At 50.3% G+C, this 19955-nt stretch overlaps 2 protein-coding genes and 1 pseudogene across 4 annotated transcripts; 2 read left to right on the forward strand and 1 right to left on the reverse strand.

Moving 5' to 3' along the window:
- Positions 1-2106: 2106 nt before the first annotated feature.
- Positions 2107-2522, reverse strand: LOC136168469 (transmembrane protein 258 pseudogene; annotated as a pseudogene).
- Positions 2523-5551: 3029 nt separating this feature from the next.
- On the forward strand, positions 5552-8632 carry MRPL20 (mitochondrial ribosomal protein L20). Its single transcript, XM_065935957.1, has 4 exons — positions 5552-5710; positions 5796-5906; positions 6587-6664; positions 8241-8632. Exons 1-4 carry the CDS (start codon positions 5624-5626, stop codon positions 8412-8414), a joined length of 450 nt encoding a protein of 149 aa, XP_065792029.1. The 5' UTR covers positions 5552-5623; the 3' UTR covers positions 8415-8632.
- Positions 8633-10867: 2235 nt separating this feature from the next.
- Positions 10868-19042, forward strand: CCNL2 (cyclin L2). 3 transcript variants are annotated; one of them, XM_065935955.1, is made up of 11 exons: positions 10873-11208; positions 11682-11756; positions 12038-12147; positions 12934-13054; positions 13996-14060; positions 16518-16617; positions 16799-16903; positions 16986-17127; positions 17593-17704; positions 17785-17877; positions 18021-19042. In XM_065935955.1, the coding sequence occupies exons 1-11, from the start codon at positions 10924-10926 to the stop codon at positions 18373-18375; spliced, it is 1563 nt and encodes a 520-aa protein (XP_065792027.1). In that variant the 5' UTR covers positions 10873-10923; the 3' UTR covers positions 18376-19042. The 3 variants fall into 3 exon arrangements, 2 of the variants coding, with proteins under 2 accessions (XP_065792028.1, XP_065792027.1); XM_065935956.1 differs by lacking the exon at positions 17785-17877 and having other exon boundaries at positions 10872-11208; XR_010663318.1 differs by lacking the exons at positions 16986-17127; positions 17593-17704; positions 17785-17877; positions 18021-19042 and having other exon boundaries at positions 10868-11208; positions 14638-16617; positions 16799-16848.
- Positions 19043-19955: the final 913 nt, after the last annotated feature.

The raw sequence follows: 19955 nt of genomic DNA on the forward strand, positions 1-19955 counted from the left end.
CAGAGGCAGTGGCTGGAGCCTGAGCAACAAGTGTGTCACTGGACCTGGAGCAGCTCCACTGACTCCCAGAGCCATTCACCCCTGCAGCTCACGCCTTCTCCACTCTCTGCAGTGGAGAGACTGAGTCATGACAGAACTGACTGAAACCGATGGTCTCCGCTTTGTCTGTCCACTGTGGGTGTGTCACCCCCGGTGTGCCCTCTGTGCACGCCGACACGCTTACTGTGTTTCCTTAGATTCAGTGTTTGTCTGCTGGCACCCACTCACAAATGATGGGGCCAAATGAACGGCCAGCTGTTCTCCTCTCCCCTGCCACCTGACCCACCTCCGAACTGCCTTCTCTCGTGTTACCAGCTGACATCCTCCTGCCCAGAATCACCCAGGGCCAGACATGCTTCTGTGCACCAAGGCCCAGTGGATTATCACACAAACTAGTCCCAAACTATTTCCCTGCCCTGCCCTGCCATTCCTGCCGGAACCCCAATAAAGGCCTGAGCCTTCCCAGAGCCCCTGCTCCTGCCTCCTAGTCGACACCAGTGCTCCTGCCCATGTCTCTGTGCGGTGTGGTGTGCCCTCCCACCTTCAGTGACAAAAGGCATAAGAATCTGTCTTCAAAGGCTTTAGTCTCTCCCGTCACTCCGTCATCTCTGCAGTACAACAGATATAGAGGGACAGCTGTCTCTGATTGCCCACTGCTGTATCCTCAGAGAAAATCAGTGCTCTTATTCTATTTTTCTAGAAGAAGAGCTCTAGAGGACAGATTTTGTCTTTCAAAAGTGAGAGTCGTGCCAAAGTAGCGTCTCTGTGCAGCAGCCCTGGGAGCACTTGGATTTTACTCACAAGATAATGTAAACCTTTGGAGAGTTTGTGTTCCTGTGACATGGTCTCTTTGGTTCCAGGCCTGCAAGTGCCGAGTGGACCATATCTAGGAAGGGAAACCCTGGAGACCAGTGAAATGGTGGCAGCACAACAGTGGAGGTGGGAGAAGCAGGCAGAATCGGGGTGATTCTGTGGGCACAGCCCTCTGGACTTGCTGATGGTTGAACATGGGGGGCCAGGAAAAGGGAGACATAAAAATGACTCCTAGAGAGGTTGGGCTAGGTGGAGGGGTGGGTGGGAGAGCAGATGCACAGGAGATGAGATGTGGGGAAAGGTGGGGCTCGAGTGACATTTCTGGAGTCATCAAAGTAAGGATGGTTGTGCTTTTTCAACTGTAAAGTGTGGCATGTAGGATCTATAGCATCTTAGTTCCCTGACCAGGGATGGAACCTCTGCCCCCTGCAGTGGAAGCATGGAGTCTTAATCACTGGACCACCAGAGAAGTCCCAGGATGGTTTTTAAAGCTGCAGGATGGACCCACAACCAACCTCCAGCACAGCCTGTGGGCTCAACCTCAGAGCACACCCCCAGCCTGACTCTTACCTCTCCCACTGCATCCACCACATCCAGGCCAGCAACAGTCAACTGTGCCTCCCCAGCCTAAACCAATCTTCTGGTTTAACCTGTGACTCCTGGGGAGCTCTTCTCAGAACAATAGCCATAATCCTATGGCATGATCCCCCAGGGGGCTCCCTCTCATGGAGTGTAGACCAAACATAGTGTATGGTGTTCGTTGATACCCCAGCGATCTTGGTTGTTGAATGCACTCCTTCCAGTGGGATCCCCTTGTTCCTCTCATCCAGAGCTGGAGTCTGGGTCTCCTTTTGAGCGGACTTTTGTGATTAGTCCAGTGCCCTAGCGCTGCCAAAGTGATGCTTCCAGGGTGGGCTGAGAAGGTGACCAGGCTGCCTGGTCCTGCCCTGTGGCCACCATACTATGAGGAAGTCCGTGGTACCCAGGACATCAGAGTCCTTCCTCGACCTCCAGGGCCCCTACATCCTCACCAGCCTTGGTTGCTGGCCTCTGGCCGGTGACTTGCTCACTGGCCCTGGACCAGCACTGACTCTGCTCCCACCACTCTGGCCTTTTGCTGACCTTGCCCATACTGGGTCTGGCACATGCTGACCCTCTGGTTGAGTCAACACTTTCCTTGTCGCTGGACCACCACCCTCTGGATGCATCCTTCCAACACTATCTAGAGCCCCAAGGGAAGGCTCTTCTTTTTCTTTTTTTTTCAAGCTGTCACATCTGCCTTTATTGTGAGCAACAGGTGGGACACTTCCAGCAACAGTAAAATAAAAAAAATTAATTTACAAAAGCAGGGATTCAGTGAAGCTGCCTGGTTGGAACCCTTGGGAGCTCATATGTAGATGCCGACCCAGAGCAGCAGGAAGAGGACTCCAAAGCCCATGAAGAGAGAAGCCACCAGGGAGATGAGGAGCTCTTTGTAGATGTCCCGGGTGTACTTGGTGGACGTGACCTCATAAATGAAGAACCAGGCGGTGAAGAACATGCCAATGGCCAGCAGCACCACGGTCAGGTGGGGAAAGACAGCCGGGTTCACGGGGCTGGTGTATCTGCTCATGGCCTCAAGTTCCATTTTGCCAGGCACAGGGTAATCCGCCACTCCCGGGAAGGCTCTTCTTTAAAGAGAATGCCAATAAATATGGAAAGAGTTACAAAGTCAATGATTGCCGGGAGCTGGCACACGAGATCCCACCCATGACAAGGTCATGAGGGAGAAAACCTGACAGGCAAGGTGGATCAGGTTTTCAGGGGTTTTGAAAAGGCCAGCTCACGAGATCCCACCCATGACAAGGTCATGAGGAGAAAACCTGACAGGCAAAGTGGATCAGGTTTTTAGGGATTTCGAAAAGCTGCCCCCGGCGCTCACCTTAAAGATGATATCTGTCTTTCTGATGCCTGCCTCAATAGATTACTCCCTAATTTCTGTGACACAGGCCTTCCCCCTGTGTTTTCCCAAATAAGAATCAATTTAGAACTTTAATCAATAAGTTTCCCAGGTGGTGGTATTTTATGAGATTATCCAGGGTGAAAGGAGTGTCTTAATTTAAACTCCTTTGCTGGTATTTTAGTTTGTTTGGCAAATGCATTTATGCCCTTGGTACTAATATGCATGATTGTTTATATTAATACCCTAATCATAAAATAGCATAAAGAACCTGATCATATAAAGGCCCTAGTAGACATAGAGCCCTTTGAGGAGTGAGGAAGTCCTATTAGAAAACATAAGAAAAATTATTCTAAAGGTGGTTATTGGGTTGACGTTTGCTTGCTGTATTTTGCTTGCTGTGTTTTTGCTTTTAATGTGCTAAGGTTGTGTTATAGAAACCACTGTTAATAGAGCTAAAGATCTAGAGAAATAAGAGCCTAGAGAAATACCACCCTAGTGTGGTAACAATGAGATGGTTGTTAATTGTCAGCCAGGAGTGCTAGGCAGAAGCTGCCTCACGAAGCCGCAGAGTCTGTGTGGGGTAAACTTCTTAAATAAACGCAACTGACAACTTCTGCGGAAGGATTAATTTTTGTGCTAACAAGTTTATACTTCCACTCTGTACTGTTGCCCTATGAGACTGCTACCTTTCAGTTAAGGTCACCATAGAAACAGAAAATAGGTTTACATTCACCTGACCTGCATAAAATGTTAATAGGCACCAAGACTAGAAGATAATGTACAAGACCCTCATAAACAAAGAAGTATGCAGAAAGCACCCTGGTTTTGTGAAGGACAAGCTGACGTAATGTTAAACTATCTTCCCCTTAGAAAGGTACTAACTTAGGGTATAAAAGCTATGTTAAAAAATAAAGCATTGCCACACTCTGCCAGACCCTGCAAACACCACCATCTGGTCATTCTCTCTCTCTCTCTCTCTCCCTCTCCCTCGCAGACTTGGCCCTATCAAGGCTGGTCTCACATGTCTTTCTCTCTCTCTCTCTCTCTCTCTCGCCGACGCCATTCATCCTGAGGGTATCCCCTGGATCCTGGCAAATGATGGACACCCAACTGAGTGAGTGCAAGTGGTCTTAGAGCCTGCTGGCCACAAAGAGGCTGCTCACACATCCATTCAAGCCCCACCCCACACACCTTGTGGAGCTTCAAGTCCATGCTAGCATTTAAGCTGAAGGCATACTTCTCCTAGTGGCCCCAATGCTGGGTCAGCACAGCACAGGTGCAGGGCTCTGGCCATCTCTGCCCAACACAAGGCTTGCCTGCTAGGCAGTCTTTGCTCCAGAACTGTTGTGCTGGCCGAGATGCTGACCAGTCTGCATTCTCCCTCTCTCACACGCGCGACACAGTACACCTCTGTGCTCCTACCTGGCCTCTGCACATGCTTACAGGAAGGCCTGGGATGACTCATGAAGTATTTACCTACAAACTATGTATTAGTTCAAATGTAAACCTGGCAACCATAACCAAGTGGTCAAAGCTGACATTACCTGTGTTGGGACAGGCTGCCATCATGGCCCTGATACCCCATACCAAGGACACAATATAATTTCTGCAGTACTCTGCTGAAAATGTGTAACCTGATTCTAATCACAAGGAAACATCACACAAACTCTGGTTGAAAGGCACTCTGCAAAATAACTAGCCTGTACTCTTCAAGAATGCCAAGGTCAAGAAAGACAAAGAAAGGTTGAGGAACTATTCCAGATTAAGACTGAAAATGCAGAGTGTGATCCTGGACAGAGAAAAAAAGTGGTAAGAACATTAGACAGAACTGAGTGTGGACTAGACAGCATTATTGCTTTACTGGTAAAGTTCCTAATTTCAATCATTGTGCTGTGATTTGTAACAGAATGTCCTTGTTCTCAGGAAACGCACCATGACGTATGTAGCTGTCTCCAACTTCCTCTCGAATGAACCAGAAGAAAACCCCACTAATGTGTTTATAAACAATTATAGAGAGAGTGATTAAAAAATGGAGCAAATGTAAACAATTGGTGCATTTGGGTAGTGCATATTGGGGAGTTTCTGGGACTAGTCTTCCAACTTTTGTGTAAGTTAGAACCAGACATGGAACAATGGACAGGTTCCAAATTGGGAAAGGAGTACATCAAGGCTTATAGTGTCACCCTGACTATTTAACTGAGATGCAGAGCACATCATGTGAAATGCAGGGCTGGATGAAGCACAAGCCAGAATAAAGACTGCCCAGAAAAATATCAATAACCTCAGATATGCAGATGACACCACCCTTAGGACAGAAAGAGAAGAGGAACTAAAGAGCCTCTTGATGAAAGCGAAAGAAGAGAGTGAAAAAGCTGACTTAAAACTTAACATTCAGACAACAAAGATCATGTCATCTGGTCCCATTACTTCATGGCAAATAGATGGGGAAAAATGGAAACTGTGGCAGAGTTCATTTTCTTGGGTTCCAAAATCACTGCAGATGGTGACTGCAGCCATGAAATTAAAAGACATTTGTGCCTTGGAAGAAAAGTTCTGACCAACCTAGACAGCACATTAAAAAGCAGAGACATTACTTTGCTGACAAAGGTCTATCTAGGGGGGGTGTGTCCCACCTGGGCCCTAACCCTTTCCTCCACCGCCCCGCCCCCGAGCCTGAGCATGCGTACAGAGGCGGGTTGGCGCTGCGGGCCCGAAGCGCACGCGCAACGACCTGGAAGTTCCCTTGAGGAGGGCGGAGTTGACCCGGAAGCTCTCGAGGGTTGTGGCGGAAGAGCAACACACGACTTGGTGAACCCCCGTGCGGGCGTCATGGTCTTCCTCAGTGCGCCGCTTTGGCTGCGGAATCGCATCACCGACCGCTACTGGAGGGTTCAGGAGGTGCTGAAGCACGCGCGGGTGAGTGTGCCGCGCGCCCCGCTCCCCTGGCCGGCCCGGCGCACGCGGGCCCCGCCGACCGCCTCCTCTCCCTTTCCTTAACCAGCACTTCCGGGGGAGGAAGAATCGGTGCTACCGGCTGGCCGTCAGGGCTGTGACGCGAGCGTTCGTGCAATGCACGCGAGCCCGCAGTCTGAAGAAAAGGAACCTGCGGACGGTAAGCGCGGCCCTCTCGGCCTCACCCCGCCCTCCCGAGCCCGCGGCGCCCTGCTGCCGTGGGTGGCCCCGACCCGGCGAACTCTCCCGTGCACCCGTCCGCTCGCAGCCCGTGGGGGCCGGCTGTGCAGGACGCTATGTGCGGGTGTCAGCGGTGCGCGCAGAGCCTGTCGAGCACTGAGAGCTCCCGCGTCACCCACCCGCCCTCGCAGCTTTACCGACGCAGTTTCCTGCAGTGCCTACCCCTCGGTGCCCCTGGAGCGGACGCCACTGTCTACGTCACCCCGACCGTTCTCGGGGCTCCCGCTTTCTCCCCTCCAGGCTGCTCACCTCCCTGAAGCTTCCACCCGAGAGCGCTCCGTCCCTGCCTGGTAGCACCCGTCTCAGTGGCCGTCGTAATCCCCACACGTGGATTCTTCTGCACTCGGAGCGGTGTCTGCCCCAGCACCTCTCGCTGATTTTTGTATTCTGGCTCGAATGTGCGAGATGTGAGCTTAACAGCTGGCATTTGGACAAAGGGCATCAGGCTTTGCTCATTGTTGTTTGCAGTGCAGCCTGAATAGGACACTGACTTTTGTATCTGCTTTTACGAAAAAAATTTTTAATTCCGAACCTTTGCTGGGAGGTGTGGATGTGATATACAGCTGGTTCTCAAAACATTTCGACGTTTCCTCATTTCAGCTCTGGATTAATCGAATTACAGCTGCCTCCCAGGAACATGGTCTGAAATACCCAGCATTCATCCTCAATTTGATTAAGGTATGGTCGAGGATGTGGTCCTGGCGAGACATTAACCGTCTTTATAACCCGTCCAGATTTCATGCTCTAGCAGGCTCCACCGTGGAGTGTTAGCAGACTAACACTGTTTTCATTCTTTTTTTTTTTTGGGGGGGGGGGGATGTCTTTATTAATATTAGAGAAATCCAAGATTACAGAGGACTTAAGAGTTGGCATTGGGGCCCACTGCTTTCACTCTTGGGGAGGGGTTCACCTCACTTGCTCTTTCATTGCCCTGCTGGTAGCAGAATTAGTAATAGGGTGTGTGGTACCAAGACAAAATCATGCTGTTTCCCCATCAAGAATGAAAAGCAGAAAAACTTGGCTTTAACTCTGAAGTTTAATGTCAAATTTTTCATGTTGAATAAATTATGACAAGGTTGGCAGATCAAGTTGAAACAATTAAATGGAGCGAGACATTTGGAATGTTAGAGTAAGCAAGTGTCAGAGATCTCAGTTACTCACATCTAGACTGTATGCCACTTCCTCTGCTTTTTTGGCTCCACCCTATGACATATGGAACTTCCCCCCTCAACCAGGGTTCAATTCCTAACCCTAACGCTAACCTGAACCTCCTGCAGTGGAAGTGTGAAGACTTAACCCTGGACCATCAGGAAGTCTGTCCCTACCCCCTCTGCTTTCTTATGCAGTTAAATTTTTTCTTAAAAAGCCCGGGGAGTAGGTGAGTTGGTGCTGTGCTTCTTCCTGTGGCAGGTGGGCCTGGCACTTCAGAGATCCTCAGGGCACATGTAGGTGTGGCACGTCCATTTTCCTCATGGGGAACTGGCTCAGAAAGGAGAGGGACTGTGCACAGGGGTCCTGTAGTAGAATAGGAGGCACTCCTGCACAGCTGCATTTAATGTCACAAGACCACCCCTTTTTTCCTGCACCTCAGACTCACAGGCATTGTTCATTGGTTTTCTATTATCTTACGAGACAGGTGGCTTACTTTGGCTCTCTTGTGGAAATTAGTAATGCCCAGTTTTATTTCTGGCTGTGCTTGGTCTTTGTTGCTGCGTGTGGGCTTTCTCTAGTAGTGGTGAACAGGGTCTAGTCTCTAGTTGTGGCACTTGGGCTTCTCATTGCTGTGGCTTCTTTCATAGGGCACAGGCACTAGGCCAACACAGGCTTAGTTGTTCCACTGCATGTGGGATCTCCCCGGATTAGGGATCGAACCCATGTCTTCTGCACTGGCAGGCAGATTCTTTATACCACTGAGCCACCTGGGAAGCCCAGAATGCACAGTTTTGGTCCTTGTTCTTCTGTGCTTCACATACCTTTTCCATGTCTCGTTTTTCACCATTTATATAATGGGAATTGTACTTTCCTCTTCCCACCTGACTTACAGGGATAACTTAGGCCAGGAATCTGGTATTGGGAGCTGCGCCCTTCCCTTCTACTCATTTGTCCTACTTGGACAAGACTCACCATGCCCTCTCCCCCACTGGTGCTCAAGCAGTATGTATTGGTGACTGAAATCACAGAGTGATTAGCTGCACTCAAGTCATTTTATGTTTCACTGAAATGCTAAAATATTTAACTATGATTTTCTTCCCAGTGCCAGGTGGAGCTCAACAGGAAAGTACTTGCAGATCTAGCCATCTATGAACCAAAGACTTTTAAATCTTTGGCTGCTTTGTCCAAAAGAAGGCGAGAAGAAGGATTTGTTGCTGCCTTGGGGGATGGGAAGGAGCCTGAAGGAATTTTTTCCAGGGTGGCACAGCACCACTGAGGGGGATGCTGATACCAACGGCCCTTTGAGCATCCCCGTGATGATAATACTAAAATAGGGACTACAAGTTATTTGTCAACAGTGTGTAGGTTTGACTTGCATTTGTGTTAATTTACATGTCAGTTACAAGCCTGAGAGAAAAGGACTTGTCTTGCCTCATTGGCACAGGTTCAGAAATCTCACATGGATTGTGTAAATAAAGTTTCTGTGGTGTTTAAGTTCTTCGGTATCAACAAATGCCTTGGGTGGGCCCTGACTGGGTGTTGATGCTACCAGGGCGAGGCTTCCCCTGGGAACCTTAGATTCTCCTGAAGGCTGTAGAGTGTGCACCAGGTCTTACACTGGCCTTGCTAGTGCCCGCCCCACCCCATTTTGGTTTCCAGTAGGGACTCCTGGCCCAACTCTTCAGCCACTGAGCAGCAGCAGGTTTCCCTCACTGTAGACCAGCAGTGGCAGCAGGCAGGGTGGTTCTCCTGATCCCTGACTCACTTTAGCCTCCACAGGTCACCTGGGGAGCCTTAATGTAAGGCTTCTGGTTCCTCACCCAAATACTTGACTTCATTAGTTCCAGAATCAAATCAGAAATCTCTGCTGATGGAGGCTGCTTCACAGGTCAGCCCTGTCCACCTCTTCTGACCACAGCCACGCAGAGGTGTCTCCCCTCCTGCTCAGTGATGGGGCCTTCCACTGGTCCTCTGTGGGAGCCTCATCTGTTGAGCCCTCTAGCTTTGGCCTCCTGTAACTGGGTCTCTGATCAGCCCCACCACTCCCTGACAGCTCTCACCAAAACCATCTCCTAGTCCCCCAACCTAGGGACACTATCAGCCCTGGGTGACATACACTCTCTTCCCACCTCGGGCTCACTACCCTCCAGGACTCTGACCTCACCCTCACACCCTCTGCTCTAAGAGAGCTCTTCAGGCCCACTATAGTAGTTGCTGTGTGTGGACTCCTACGCTTACCTGCCTTCACCTCAAAATTCCCACACTAGGTCCTGTGCAACACCATCCTTTGTCAGCCAACCCCTGGAAATCACTCCTTCCTCAGACACACCCACCTCCAACTCAATAAGGGGCCAATCAAATCCTGGCCACTGACTGCCTGGCAACCTTTACAGTCTGCCCACTTCCCTCCATCCTCATGTGGCAAGTATCTTCCAGCTGCAATTACTGCACTGGCTTCCTAAGAGGAAGCCTCTAGCCCTCGTTATATCCAGTGATGGCCACTAGACTAAGCACTGGAAGGCAGAGAGCTAAGTCCTGTTCTGCCACACTGTATGCAGTTGCCGGACTCCATACCTCGTCAGTAAACGGCTCTTGTTGAAAGACAACGGGGTGGAGGATACAGGGAGCTCTCTGGCGTGTGGACGAAGTTCTGTGTAACAGGCACTGTTACGGAAGAGCTGCTTTCTCTTTGTTCATCTTGATAAAGGAAGGTGGGGAAGTGGCAGACAACTGTGGGCTGTTCCTGGCACACATTCCCGCACCCCCACCCTCACCGCCCACCAGAAGCTGGCAGTCACTAATCCTGAGAGCGCCTGGTCCAACCAATGAGAAAATGGAGGGTCAAACCCCTGGATGGCTCCCCACTGTTGTTAAGACAAGAGTCCAAGCCCTTCCCGTGCTGCCCGCGCCCTCCTACCTCCGCATCGCAGCCTAGCTCTTCTGCCAACCTTGGGGGAACTCATGCTTCATGCCTCTTTGCAGTTGCTGTGCTTTGTAAAACATCGAATTAAACGTTTCCAGCTACCATCTCTCTCCTTTCTAGACTCAATTCTGAAGGCGGGATCTTCGAGAGTCTGGCGTTAATACCTGTACTCCAAAACCTCTACTCAGTAAACACCGTGCCGGCAGCCACAAATTAACTGGGGAAACAGCATCTCGTTGCTGCTGGGCGCGGGCTGGGAAAACTTAACACGCTTGCGCCCATCCTTTAAGGTCGAAGGCCTCGGAGACGTCTGACAGCTCCACTCAAGTCCTGGACCACCCGCCCGAAAGACTCAAAAGGAGACCTGCCTCCCGCCCCCGCCCCGCGGGCCTTCGCGGCAAGCGGCGTCTCGCCTGGCTCTACTTACCAGGGGCTGCCCGCGGGCCCCTTCAGATTCCCTTGGCACCCGCCTGACCCCTAAGAAGCCTGGGGCTGCGGTGGAAACTTCGCGAGCTCCCGGGTCTCTGCGCGGACCCTACAGACAACCCCGAACGGTTAGACTCGGAAAGTCGCCGGGAGCTGGCCACTGCGATTACTACTTCCGGGTCGGGATCGAGATGACGGTATCTCCAGGGCGCCGCAGGGCCTACTGGGTAACGAGCCCTTTCCCCAACCCGCGCCGAGTTGCGGCGTCGGTCGCGCCGCTGACGGACAGGCAGCAGAGCCAATCGGGGCAAGGGAACCCCGAACCGCCCGCCAGTCGAACCAATGGCACGCGGCGGGGCGGGGCGGTCGCGGTCGTAGAGCGTCGCGAGGAGCCGCCCTGCCGGGAAGGAGCCAGAGAGGGAGTCGGCGGCACAAAATGGCGGCGGCGGCCGGGACGGGGGCTTCAGGGTCGACGGCCCCCGCGGTAGCGACTGGCACGCCGGGCTCCGGAGGCACAGCCACCGGGTCACAAGGGGTGCTGATCGGGGACCGGCTGTACTCCGGGGTGCTCATCACTCTGGAGAACTGCCTTCTGCCCGACGACAAGCTCCGCTTCACGCCGTCCATGTCGAGTGGCCTCGACACCGACACGGAAACCGACCTCCGCGTGGTGGGCTGCGAGCTCATCCAGGCGGCCGGCATCCTGCTACGCCTGCCGCAGGTGAGGGAGCTGCCGCGAGCCTCGGGCCGAGGTAACCGCCGCGCCCGCTCCGGGAAGGCTGCCAGGCCCTTTGTTGGCGGCGAGGCCGGAATCGGACCCGTAGCTCGCTTCGTGTCCCTGCCCGGAATCCGGGCCCAGCAATGACCCCCTACCCGGATCCCAACCCCACTCCTTACTGACGTCGGGTACCCGGCTCAGATCATTTTCCTTATTTTCACCGACAACCCAGCCCCCACCCCGTTCGTGTCCCCACTCGGGACCCGGGCCCAGCGCATACCCAAGGCCGGAGAGCCCCTGCTGCAGCCCACCAGAGGTGATAAACGAGGCGAGGCAGCGGGATGCAAAGAACTTTTGTGGATGCAAAAAACGTTTCAGCTTCTGGTTCTTTATCAGGAGTTTCGCGAAACCCAGTGGTTTAATTCGAGACCCATGAAGTGGGCAATTGAAAAGGATGGAATCTTTCTCTTGTGCAGGTGGCCATGGCTACCGGGCAGGTGTTGTTCCAGCGGTTCTTCTACACCAAGTCCTTTGTGAAGCATTCCATGGAGGTGAGACTTCCTCCCCGTCTTTCCTCCCCACAGAAACGTGCTGACAGGAGACCTGGGTTTGTGGTGTTGCCGGTCTCTCAGAGGAAGGCGTGCTGGCCTTGGCAATTGTAATGCTCGGTGTATTTGGGGTGGGGTGTGTTGGGAAGCCACCTGTGCTGTAGAGGGGTCTCTCCCAAGTGGCCTTTTTCTCCCGGTGTATCTCCTCTGCTCTTAACCGCCGTTCTTCAGCTGTTGCAGACTGGTCCTTAGAAGGAATCTCTGTCCCGTTGCTTACATTTCAGCACGTGTCAATGGCCTGTGTTCACCTGGCCTCCAAGATAGAAGAGGCTCCAAGGCGAATACGGGATGTTATCAACGTGTTTCATCGCCTTAGACATCTGCGAGAGAAAAAGTGAGTCCATCAGCGCTGTCATAGACATCTGCCTCCGTGTTTTCGCAGTTATTCAGTTACACTAGTTTTGGGGACGAAATTTAGGGTGTGAGGTTTTACACTTGTGCCCAGAAGGAGACCTGACAGCTGGGAGGTACCCTTCAGATTCTGTTAATTAGTGAAGGAACCATTGTCAGCAGGAAGGGGACTGTGGCTGTTGTCTGGCTAACATCGGTTGTCTGGCTGACATCGGTTTCCTGGTTGCTCACCAGGCTGTTTGGTCAGCCTGGATGCTCTGGAGCTGGTTCTCAATCTCAGCACTGTTTACATTTTGGGCTGGATGAGGCTTTGTTGTGGGGACTTTCATGTGTATTGTAGGGTATTTAGAAGCATCCTTGGCCCAGGCTTTCCAATGTTCCAGGTAATGGAGGTCTTTTGTGAAACACAGTTTTGGCTGTTTAAGCATCGTGCTTCTGTGGGTTCTTTGGATTTCCATTCATCCACAGCACATCTGCTTATGTCTTGAGCCCAACAAAGGACGTGCAGTCCTTGTGCAATGAGATGGTGAGACCCTCCTCTCTTCAGTCCACGTTTATCATCTGTAAGGAAAACAGGGAGGGGGTTATTTTGAAGAGGCATAAGTAGGTTAGCATGGGGTTTGAGGAAGACTTTGTAAGTTAAAGGAAGTGAACTTCCTGACTCCATCTGTGTTGTGTGTATGGTAGATTGTTACTGGAGGTAACTGTGGGATTTGATAGACTCTGTTTTGTTTGACTCTTATGCAGACTGTGTGTTTTGTTTTTGTAGAAAACCTGTGCCTCTACTCTTGGATCAAGATTACGTTAACTTAAAGAATCAAATTATAAAGGCGGAAAGGCGAGTTCTCAAGGAGCTGGGTTTCTGCGTCCACGTGAAGCACCCTCACAAGGTGGGTGTGAGGCCCAGCTGCCACGTGGGCCCACCAAAGTGACTGCTGTATTCCTACCCAGATTGGGAACTCCAAAGGATTAAATGTGTCCCTGATTTGGTTTTCCAGTTTATACCTGTACTCTGAAAGATAACTGTTTTGTCGTCAGCCTGCTCATATTATGTTAATTTTACTACTATATTTTTTAAAGGTGGAAGTTATCTCTTTTTAGTTTGAGCTTTTAGAAATAGTGATAAGAACTTTTAAGAATGAAATCTGTCAGTTTACTGTTTCTTTCTCAACAGCTGATTTTCTAAAGCTGCTTAAGTAATAACTTTATTTTCTTTTATGGGGGGATTGGAAGAATTCTGAACCGTTTATTTGGAAGTGAAGGAGGAGAGTTTTGCAGCATGTATCAGTTGAGCATATGATAGCACACATATCTTCCATGTTCCCCTCAAATGCAGAGTGCTGTTTTATCTCTCTCTCTCCCCTTTTTATTGGGGGTTTCCTCATAGCTTCTTTCTCACTTGTGTGACTTTCTGGCATTATCTCAGAATCTTGTTAAATAATTCACCATAGATTTAAGAGCTTTTTCTTCATTTGCTGAAAGTATTCTCACGCCATGCTTTGTATAAGTTAGCGGCTGGGGTACAGAAATGTTCCAGGCAGGCTACTCTCACTGGCGGAGAATGTGTTGAAGATGAGAATGAGCCTGAGTCCTGGCCGCAAGAAGCTCAGTGCAGCTAGGCCCTCCTGTGTTTCCCTGGTGCCTGGCTCTAAAGCAGGGAGCAGGCACGTCAGCAAAAACTCCCCTCCAGCTGAACTGTGCACCGGGCGTGTGACAGGAGCCAACCCTGGGATCTAGCACGAGGCTCTTGTTTGCTGCATGGACGCCCTCAAAATCTGAATTCTGGGTTCTCAAGGTTCTCGGTAATAACTGCCTGACCCGTATCTTCCAGATAATCGTTATGTACCTTCAGGTGTTAGAGTGTGAGCGTAACCAACACCTGGTCCAGACTTCATGGTGAGTTGACCTTCCTTGTTATATGAGACCAGCCAGGGCAGTGCAGGAGTATGTTGATTTGAGACACCTGGGCAGTGGGTAGTCGGTCCCATGACTTGCTTGTGGGCTGGAGTTGTCCAAGTGCCCAGTGTTCCTGCCATGTAAATTCCAACCAGATTCCCAAAATATCAGGCACTGGTGGAACGGTAAGGTGACCCATCCCCCCCACCCCCCAGGAGAACAGTCAGCGGGCTTCCCTTTGGGGGCTGTTGACTAGGCACGTCAGGATCTTTCCCACAGCTGGCAGTGTGGACTTGGTGGTTTCATATCTAATGTGAACTTGCTTCTTACTGCCTCAATTAAGCAAATCGTATGGGAGGAAGAGGGGGTGTAAGGCCTTCCTACAATTTGGGGACTGATTTTAACAATGTGCTAATATACTAGAAATGAAGCCTGAAGTAACAGTTCAGTGCTGGGTGCTTTCCCACAGAGTTAGGTCTGTAAGGGTCATGTTTTTGCTGCCTGAATTGTCTGGTGCTGTGCTGTGCTAATGGAGAACCTATTTTGACTTTTCTTTTCTGTACTCTTTCAATCAAAGGGTAGCCTCTGAGGGTAAGTGACTAAGACTTCTCCTCTCCTGTCCAAGCGCTTCGGTGCGGGGACAGCGGCCGTCCTCAGCCAACCCCGTGCAGGCTCTCCACCGAAGGCTGGCTCTAGATGGTGGTATGCGCACGATAGTCTAGTGCTGGCCCACTGCTGCTGTGGTTCTCTGACGGTTGTGCTTCTTGTTAATCCTCTGTCGTGCTTGGTAATTGTATTGATTAGAGTTGATAACTGTCTTGACTTAAATTTTGTCCATTTGAAACTGCTCTACCTGTGCAATAAAGATGCAGTACCTTTCTCTTAAAAAAAGCAAACTAGGGGATACTGTGAAAACTGGCTGGTGGGAGTTGAGACTGTAGTGTGGGGTGGTGTTATTTATTTCTGGAAGTCCTGAAGTTGCTCTTTTCAGCAGCTAAGGGTTGACACATTTTTGTAAAAGGTGTGCATCTTTAAATCATTCCATGGACACTGTTTATATTGTAAAATTTTAAAAATAGTAACTTTAAATATATGTTTTGAGGACTTTTTTTTAAGGACATAAAAGTTAATGGTTTAATAATATAACTGAGTACTAAATGTTTTTTTATTAGAACGAAATAGTTACTGATGGTTGTGTTTATTAAATGTTTGAACTGTTTACTTGCAACTCTCGGGACATATGGCCTTGGCTCCATCACACAAGGTTCTTTTGGTCCCCTCTGGGTACCTGGAGCAAGATCTTAAGAGCCAGGTGCTCCTAGTGGGCAGATGTAGAATTTATCACTGAGAAAGCTCTCCATGGGTTTGTAAGTCACCTTCTCCAGGATTTGGGGCAGAGATAACCAGGGTGGGGGGGTGCATCAGTTAGGTCCCAGCATGACTTGGCTGCCCCCGTGGGTGTAGCCTGCTATCATTGGGGTATGTTAGAAGCAATGAATGTATGAACTGTTCAGCTGTTCTCTTGTGCAATGAATCTCTGCAATATTTTCTGTTTTCTTGTGTTTTTGCAATATTGATAAAAATTAATGTGAGGTTTGATTTTTGGTCTTTTAAATCTTAGAGAAACATAGCTAAATGAAATTGCTGAAAATGTAGCCAACATTAGAATTCTAACCTTTTAAGAAATGCAAATGTTTTGTATTTTTATATCTTCTAATATATTTTTTTTTAATGTACTGATTGTGATGAAACTTGTAGTATTTTGTTGCTTTTATCTGATTTTATGAATGTTCATTTTAAGACTCCTTATTGAAATGGGACAATTTGGAAACAGTTCTTTGATAAACCTGAGAAGAGGATTTCCCTTTGGGCACTGAGCCCTCTGCATGACGTTCCCATGTACCCAAGGGAGTTTTTCCCCCTTGTCAAGTGGACTCCCGTGTGGAAGAAGCCACGTCACGAGTACCTCTTCCCGGAAAAGGAGCGCAAGAGGACGACTTGTCTCAGAAAGGCCCTCGCAGGCTTTGTGCTCAGCCCGTTCATTTGAGTTTGCATGTTTCTCTGCACTATGGATTTTGAGCATTTAAATTTTCTTAATCAAATATGTTGAACTGCCACAGTAGACATCTTTCTGAGGCACTGTGTTTTGCATGAGAGCAGGCCAAAGGTTGAGAGGGAAAAGTAAAGTTAAAGTTGGTTCTCTTTCATAGCAACATGTACTCTGACATTCAGCCAGCTTTAAAAGATTTTTTTCAGTAGTTTCCCTATCTTCCTATCCTGTATTCAGAAAAAGCAGTTGGGATGTTTCTCCATGAACTTGTGAGAATCACAGGACTGTCTAGCTCTTAAGTCCTGGCTGTAGTCTAGTTAGTGGAGTAGTGACTTTACCTCGACAGTGCAGACGGGTGTCATGTGTGTGCCCCACCGGTTTCAGTTCTTCCTGTGTTTGGTTTTTAGGAACTACATGAACGACAGCCTTCGCACAGATGTTTTTGTGAGGTTCCAGCCTGAGAGCATCGCCTGTGCCTGCATCTATCTCGCTGCCCGGACGCTGGAGGTCAGTGTGGGGCCACCTGGGGAGTCACCAACCTCAGTAAACTGTGTACTATGCTTCAAGTTATGTTCACTGGTGTCAATAAAAAGCCTACTTGTTGGTGACCATCAGGCTTGTTTTTATTGCCCTGAGAATCTTGTTGGTTATGAAGAATGGTTAATGGTGACGGCCTCTGTGTTTACAGATCCCTTTACCCAATCGTCCCCATTGGTTTCTTTTGTTTGGAGCAACTGAAGAAGAAATTCAAGAAATCTGCTTAAAAATCCTACAGCTGTATACTCGGAAAAAGGTTCTGTGTCTTTTCGTGTAATGTGTGTACCTGTGTTTGACTGGAAGCATCTGGTCTGAATCATGCACTCTGGCTTTTCTAGGTTGATCTGACTCACCTGGAGAGTGAAGTGGAGAAGCGCAGGCACGCCCTCGACGAGGCGAAGGCACAAGCCAAGGGCCTGCTGCCCGGCAGCACCCAGGTGCAGGACAGTGCATCGCGGTTCTCCCCTGCCCCCAAGCCTGGTAAGCGTCTCCTCCCAGGGGTGGCCCTCTCATCCTGAGTTCTCTCGGATCACATCTGCAGCTAGTCTTTGCGCTCCTGAGGGCTCCAGAGTCCTCAGCAAGCAGGAGATAATCTTTGAAGTGAGGCAGGGGCTCCTATGAAGTCCGTTCTTGTGTTTTCATTAGTAAGGGGTATGGACAGGCTCCTGAAATGGCTCTCCTTACCCAGCCCACCCAGGTAGTTTGCCTTGATGAAAGTCTCATAAATCTGGAGGAGTAGATCCTGTTGTTAGATCGTAGAGTTAAGCATGATGCCTGTCCCCAGTCCCAGAGGCCTGCATCTGGAGGTCCTGAACTGGGCTGAATCTGGAACCAGAAGTCAGAGTTGGCAGCAGCAGTCCCTTGGGGAGTGGCCTCACCTTGCTCAGCTTTCCCGTTTCTCACCAGAGCAGTTGTTGGGTTGTAACTTCTTGTGATTGATTCTAGTGGAATCCCCCAAAGAAGGCAAAGGAAACAAGCCTTCCCCACTCTCTGTGAAGAACGCCAAGAGGAAAGTGGAGGGTGTGAAGAAAACCAAGGCGGACAGTCCAGTGAATGGGTGAGTATCCACGTGCCCAGATGGCACTGGGGTTGGCTAGAGAGACTTGAAGTCTCAACTGTTCTCTGCCCTATTCTCAGCTTGCCCAAAGGGCAGGGGAGTCGAAGTCGGAGCGGGAGTCACGAGCAGAGCTACTCAAGGTCCCCGTCACGTTCCGCGTCCCCTAAGAGAAGGTGTGTGCTGCTTGGGTGCATGGGGCTGAAGCAGGCACCAGGATGTTTCCTGGGACGTGGTGTGGCCTCGCCTTGGGGACAGTTGCTCCTGACCCTGAGATGGTCGGGATGGGTTGTCACCTGCCTGGTGGTCTCCTTCACAGGAAAAGTGACAGTGGCTCCACATCTGGTGGATCCAAGTCACAGAGCCGCTCACGGAGCCGGAGTGACTCCCCACCACGACAGGCCCACCGGGGCGCCCCCTACAAAGGCTCCAAGGTGCGGAGCTACCGGAGATCCAAGGACTGCAAGTACTCTGCCCAGAAGCCACACAAGTCCCGGAGCCGGAGCTCCTCCCGCTCTCGGAGCTGCTCACGGGAGCGGGCAGATACTTCTGGAAAATACAAGAAAAAAAGTCATTACTATAGAGACCAGCGACGGGAGCGTTCCCGGTCTTACGAGCGAACAGGCCATCGCTATGAGCGGGACCACCCTGGGCATAGCAGGCACCGGAGGTGAAGGGGTGGGGCTCCCCGGAGGACTGTGCTTTGGCCCTCGGTGTGGACACCTCAGCTGCTGGCCCTGGGGTGTGACCCTTTCTGGGTATAGCTGTTGACTCTGGACCGTGTGATGAATTTGGAGATGGCATGGAGAGGCTGGCAAGGTGCCCTTTCATCTGACCTGGGCCCGGCCCCCGGCTCTTGCCCAGAGCCTCAGCAGCAGCCCTGCTAGATGTGAAGGCGGGGCACGTGTCCCAGCAGCGGGGTTTGGTGCTACGACAGGCTGTCTATTCACCCCCGAAACCCATACTTAATTACGTTAAACCAAGAAAGTGACTTTTCGAACCTTTGCCTATATTAGGTTATACTATGTATGTATTTTGCAGTGTTTCACAATGAGAAAATGGCCTTAATAGCCCCTTACTCTGTCCGCGTTGTAAATAAATGTGTTTAATACGAGTTAAAGCTATATATGAAAACTGAGAACTTGAACTGTCAGCTTAAAACTTGTGTAGAGAATTCTGATTTTTAAAATGTGAAGGTATTTAGATCTGTGTTGAAAGTCGTATATTTTTATCTGTGTGATGCTGAGTGCAGGCCACCAGCTCCTAGAGAAGTTTCCTATATATGCATTTTACGTTGTTAAATAAACAATTCTCTCTACTCAGGACATTTGGAAAGTTAAAGGGCTTGTCGTTTGTCATTCTCATTGTTTGCGTCCCTGCAGAGCCTGCAGCACCGATCTAGCAGTGTGTCTGCGCTCCCCTCTCTGATCTGATCCCAGTGTTGGGTTTTGTACTGAATTCTGTGCATCTGCTCCTCTCTGAGGGTTTGTGAGGGCTCTGAGCTGTCTGCTGCCAGCAGGGTAAATGGAGGGTTTGCAAAGGACGAAGAGCATCACCCTGGAGGGGTCCTCTGTGGGAATGGGTGAGGATAGCTCAGTGGTACTGGAGAGCAGGGTGGGTCAGGGCTGTCTCCCAGTGCTGCGTGCACTCTGTAGATCAAAGGCACTCGGGGGGCCTGTCTATGCCCCGTGTTGGCTCTCTCCAGACTGGCACTTAATGGGTGAAGGCACACCCTTCTTGGTGACAGTGGCCTGGAGAAAGGTGCCTGAAGTCAGTACAGCCAAGGTGTGAAAGCAGCAAGATCAACATCCAGGGTCCAGGTGGCTCACTCTTAGAACCAAACCATAAAAACCTGAGGAGGCTGAGAGGTAGGCTCCTGGATGTGTTCAGAGATCTTTCAACCTGGGAACTAGAAGCTGTGCCTCAGGCTGAAGGGTAAATCCTCTGGTGACTAAGTTATAGAGCTGGGCCCAGATCCTGCAGTTTTGCCCTCCCAATGGCCTATCCTCTACTCCCTGCTTAGCTAAGTTGGGGCCTGGGGGTTGCTAGGCCTGGCCATTTCGTACTAAGACTCACTGGTAGACCCTTCTACAGGGCAAGCCTCAGAGGAGGACCAAAGAGACTCCCTACATCCTTGTACCAGCAGGAGCTCTTTCAGGTCCATTCTGGGGATCCTGTCCATCCTAGCCAACCTCATGACAACAGAGCCTTTCTGTGTTACACGGGTTATGTGGGCCCTTTGAACCCCTTACCC

Source organism: Muntiacus reevesi, chromosome 5 (assembly GCF_963930625.1).
Source record: "Muntiacus reevesi chromosome 5, mMunRee1.1, whole genome shotgun sequence".
In the NCBI taxonomy this organism is placed as follows: domain Eukaryota; kingdom Metazoa; phylum Chordata; class Mammalia; order Artiodactyla; family Cervidae; genus Muntiacus; species Muntiacus reevesi.

What these genes read in the sequence shown, in the direction of transcription:
- MRPL20 (XM_065935957.1), top strand. Translation starts at nt 5,624, where the DNA reads ATGGTCTTCCTCAGTGCGCCGCTTTGGCTGCGGAATCGCATCACCGAC. An exon ending in AGGTGCTGAAGCACGCGCGG is followed by an intron (nt 5,711 to 5,795) that starts GTGAGTGTGCCG and finishes TTCCTTAACCAG; the next exon opens with CACTTCCGGGGGAGGAAGAA. An exon ending in TCATCCTCAATTTGATTAAG is followed by an intron (nt 6,665 to 8,240) that starts GTATGGTCGAGG and finishes TTTTCTTCCCAG; the next exon opens with TGCCAGGTGGAGCTCAACAG.
- CCNL2 (XM_065935955.1), top strand. Translation starts at nt 10,924, where the DNA reads ATGGCGGCGGCGGCCGGGACGGGGGCTTCAGGGTCGACGGCCCCCGCG. An exon ending in TCGCTGCCCGGACGCTGGAG is followed by an intron (nt 16,618 to 16,798) that starts GTCAGTGTGGGG and finishes CTGTGTTTACAG; the next exon opens with ATCCCTTTACCCAATCGTCC. An exon ending in GCGGACAGTCCAGTGAATGG is followed by an intron (nt 17,705 to 17,784) that starts GTGAGTATCCAC and finishes CCCTATTCTCAG; the next exon opens with CTTGCCCAAAGGGCAGGGGA.